At 41.5% G+C, this 4,745-nt stretch overlaps 1 protein-coding gene across 1 annotated transcript; it reads right to left on the reverse strand.

Moving 5' to 3' along the window:
- Positions 1 to 3,333: 3,333 nt before the first annotated feature.
- OR10Q1 (olfactory receptor family 10 subfamily Q member 1) lies at positions 3,334 to 4,288 on the reverse strand. The gene is given in 2 exon segments (XM_068556134.1): positions 3,334 to 3,454; positions 3,456 to 4,288. Coding segments are annotated over 2 exon segments (954 nt in total).
- Between the last annotated feature and the right edge of the window lie 457 nt (positions 4,289 to 4,745).

The raw sequence follows: 4,745 nt of genomic DNA on the forward strand, positions 1-4,745 counted from the left end.
CAAAATTCAACACCCATTTATGATAAAAACTCTTCAGAAAGTGGGCATAGAGGGAACGTACCTCAACATAATAAAGGCCATATACGACAAACCCACAGCAAACATCATTCTCAATGGTGAAAAACTGAAAACATTTCCTCTAAGATCAGAAACGAGACAAGGATGTCCACCCTCACCACTATTATTCAACATAGTTTTGGAAGTCCTAGCCACAGCAATCAGAGAAGAAAAAGAAATAAAAGGAATACAAATTTGAAAAGAAGAAATAAAACTGTCACTGTTTGCAGATGACATGATACTATACATAGAGAATCCTAAAGATGCCACCAGAAAACTATTAGAGCTAATCAATGATTTTGGTAAAGTTGCAGGATGCAAAATTAATGCACAAAAATCTCTTGCATTCCTATACACTAATGATGAAAAATCTGAAAGAGAAATTAAGGAAACACTTCCATTTACCATTGCAACAAAAAGAATAAAATACCTAGGAATAAACCTACCTAGGGAGGCAAAATACCTGTATGCAGAAAACTATAAGACACTGATGAAAGAAATTAAAGATGATACCAACAGATGGAGAGATATACCATGTTCTTGGATTGGAAGAATCAATACTGTGAAAATGACTATACTACCCAAAGCAATCTACAGATTCAATGCAATCCCTATCAAATTACCAATGGCATTTTTTATGGAACTAGACAAATAATCTTAAAATGTGTATGGAGACACAAAAGACCCCGAATAGCCAAAGTAATCTTGAGGGAAAGAAACGGAGCTGGAGGAATCAGACTCCCTGACTTCAGACTATACTACAAAACTACAGTAATCAAGAAAATATGGTACTGGCATAAAAACAGAAACATACATCAATGGAACAAGATAGAAAGCCCAGAGATAAACCCACACACCTATGGTCAACTAATCTATGACAAAGGAGGCAAGGATATACAATGGAGAAAAGACAGTCTATTCAGTAAGTGGTGCTGGGAAAACTGGACAGCTACATGTAAAAGAATGAAATTAGAACACTCCCTAACACCATACACAAAAATAAACTCAAAATGGATTCAAGACCTAGATGTAAGACCAGACACTATAAAACTCTTAGAGGAAAACATAGGAAGAACACTCTTTGACATAAATCACAGCAAGATCTTTTTTGATCCACCTCCTAGAGTAATGGAAATAAAAACAAAAATAAACAAATGGGACCTAATGAAACTTCAAAGCTTTTGCACAGCAAAGGAAACCATAAACAAGATGAAAAGACAACCCTCAGAATGGGAGAAAATATTTGCAAACGGATCAATGGACAAAGGATTAATCTCCAAAATATATAAACAGCTCATGCAGCTCAATATTAAAGAAACAAACAACCCACTCCAAAAATGGGCAGAAGACCTAAATAGACATTTCTCCAAAGAAGACATACAGATGGCCAAGAAGCACATGAAAACTGCTCAACATCACTAATTATTAGAGAAATGCAAATCAAACCTACAATGAGGTATCACCTCACACCAGTTAGAATGGGCATCATCAGAAAATCTACAAACAACAAATGCTGGAGAGGGTGTGGAGAAAAGGGAACCCTCTTGCACTGTTGGTGGGAATGTAAATTGATACAGCCACTATGGAGACCAGTATGGAGGTTCCTTAAAAAACTAAAAATAGAATTACCATATGATCCAGCAATCCCACTACTGGGCATATACCCTGAGAAAGCCATAATTCAAAAAGACACATGCACCCCAATGTTCATTGCAGCACTATTTACAATAGCCAGGTCATGGAAGCAACCTAAATGCCCATCGACAGACGAATGGATAAAGAAGTTGTGGTACATATATACAGTGGAATATTACTGAGCCATAAAAAGGAACGAAATTGAGTCATTTGTTGAGATGTGGATGGACCTAGAGACTGTCATACAGAGTGAAGTAAGTCAGAAAGAAAAACAAATATTGTATATTAACGCATTTATGTGGAACCTAGAAAAGTGGTACAGATGAACCGGTTTGCAGGGCAGAAGTTGAGACACAGATGTAGAGAACAAATGTAAGGACACGAAGGTGGGAAAGCCGTGGGGGGGTGGGGATGGTGGTGTGCTGAATTGGGCAATTGGGATTGACATGTATACACTGATGTGTATAAAACTGATGACTAATAAGAACCTGCTGTATGAAAAAATAAATAACATTAAAAAATTTAAAAGAAAATAAATAAAAATTAAAAAAAAAAGAAAAATGGGTTTCTCCCACTGAAGTTAAGGATTACTCAGAAGATTCTGTTTTCTTACTGAGAAACCACATTCCTCATAAAATAATGAGGTTTTTCCCTGTATGTTTTAAATAAATTTTGAGAAGTGCAAAAAAAAAAAAAAAAAGAAGTGTCCTGGGAGCCCTCTTCACTTCATTTTTCCTCAGTGTGTAAATAAGAAGGTTGGGCAGCGTGAAGTCAGGTGTGAAAACCAGAGAGGGAGCCAATTCTACTTGACTGTGTACCTGTGGCAGCTAGACCTTGCTGAGGTGGGAGAAACAGTAATGCCACCTGCTGCATGGATCTGAGCAGCAGCCGTTATGAAGACACAGGAGGCAGTGAGGAAGGAGGAACAGCAAAAACAACGTGAAAGCCACCAGAACAGACAGCACATGCCGGCAGTCCTGGCATCATCCAGATGCAGCTTTCCATACTCTAACATGGCTAGCACCTAGTAGGTGCTTAGTCAATGAATGCTAATTCCTGACCATATCTTGCCACGGCAGAATGAAAGAAAATGAAGGTGACCAGGTGGGATGGATGGAATGAAGGAAATTAATGCATTAAATAAGCTATTGCTTGCCATACGTTCATTTCCAAAATAATAATAAAATATATTTCTTTGAGTAAAATACAGGTTTTTATGGATAGTCCCTACTTAATGCATGCTTCATGGGATAAATTGAAATCATTGTCTCCTCAGGAGGCAGGATGTCTAAAGGTCAAAATGTATCAACTTTCATTCACAGCATGTTTGGGGGGGTGTTGATAGAACAATTGCCATGGGTGAGCTGTGATCTTTAAGTCAGACTAGCAGCCTAGAGCTCCTTCATTGAAAGTTTTATCCAAATTTTCAAATCTTATTCGAAGCGCTTCAGGAAAATGAGTATGGACTGTAGACATGGGACAAGTATAGCAAGCAAACAAACAAACAAAAACAACAACAACAAAAAACCCAAAACAAAACAAAACATATTAACTGCAAAGTGTGGGACAGTAAGTATTATAATGCTATATTTGTCATTATCATCTCAAGTGACAGACACCCACCCCAGTCCCCCTAAGCCTTCAGTTGGTATCAGAAGCTGCTTTACTGATGACGGCATTCCTCAGAACGCCTTTGACGTCCTTGTTCCGCAGAGTGTAAATCAGGGGGTTGAGTAAGGGGGTGACAGAAGTGTAGACCAGGGCGATCCTCGTCCTCTGGGGTGCTGGACCGCGGACGTAGGTAGACCAGGCTGCAGCAGCCATACTGCAGCAAGACCACGGTGAGGTGGTGGGAGAAGCAGGCGGAGAAGGCTGGGTGGCGGCCCTCAGCAGAACGGATGCGCAGGATGGCGGAGGTGATGAACACACAGGAGACAGAAATGAGGACGAAGGGGACGGTCCGAACGAGGAGGCTCACGACATAGAGGACAGCCTGGTGCAAGCGGGTGTCCGCGCAGGCCAGCCGCAGGACCGGCGGCACATCACGCAGGAAGTGGTTGATTTCCCGGCAGTGCCCGCAGAAGGGCAGGGGGAAGATTAAGGAGGTGAGCTGCAGGGAGAGGAAGAGAGCCAGGCCCACGGCACAGACCACCATTTGGATGCACAGCTTCTGGGTCATGATGAGCGGGTCGTGCAGTGGGTGGCAGATGGCCACATAGCGGTCATAGGCCGTGACTGCCAAGAGAAAACAGTCAGTGCTGCCAAGGGCGACGAAAAGGAACATTTGGGTCCCACGAGTAGCTAAGGGAATGGGCTTCCGGGCCTCCAGAATGTTGGAAAGCATCAAAGGCACCACAACAGAGGTGTAGCAGATTTCCAGGAAAGACAGATTGGACCGGAAGAAATACATAGGGGTGCGGAGGGCGCTGTGTGCTTACACTGCCCAGATGATGGCTGTATTGCCGCAAAGGATCATCAAGTAGAGGAGGGGGAAGAGGATAAAGAGGAGGGCCTGGCATTCCAGGACGGTGGTGAAGACTCGAAACACAAACTCAGTGGGGCCGGACTGGTTGAGGACAGGGCTTCTAGCAAACATGTCTCCTGCAAAAGAAGAGCAGAAAGTGCTGAAACTTCCTTTGCTGAGTTACTTAATTGCCTGAGTAGAATCAGGGATTTAAAATTTGATTTTTGATTTGGAATTACCTATTTCGTATACCGTTTCCAATCTCCATGTTTGGGAGTGAATTCACAATAGAGGGCATGGTATATTCTTCCTTGGAAATCTTCATGAACGGGATAGATTCTAATCTGTGAAAGTTTCTGGTGACAGAGATGTCGCCAGATGTTCCTGGAGAAACTTTTTTTTTTTTTTTTTTTTAACTCTGGTATTTAAAATCCAATTGACAAACGCTAGTTCTTTGCCTGTACTTAATTAAACTAAAGAGCTGTATACAGTTTTACTTTGTTATCCATGGGGGATTGCTTCCAGGACCTCCTTGGGTACCAAAATCCATGAATGCTCAAGTGGCTTTTATAAAATTGGATAGTATTTG

The sequence above is a fragment of the Eschrichtius robustus genome, chromosome 11 (assembly GCF_028021215.1).
Source record: "Eschrichtius robustus isolate mEscRob2 chromosome 11, mEscRob2.pri, whole genome shotgun sequence".
In the NCBI taxonomy this organism is placed as follows: Eukaryota; Metazoa; Chordata; class Mammalia; order Artiodactyla; family Eschrichtiidae; genus Eschrichtius; species Eschrichtius robustus.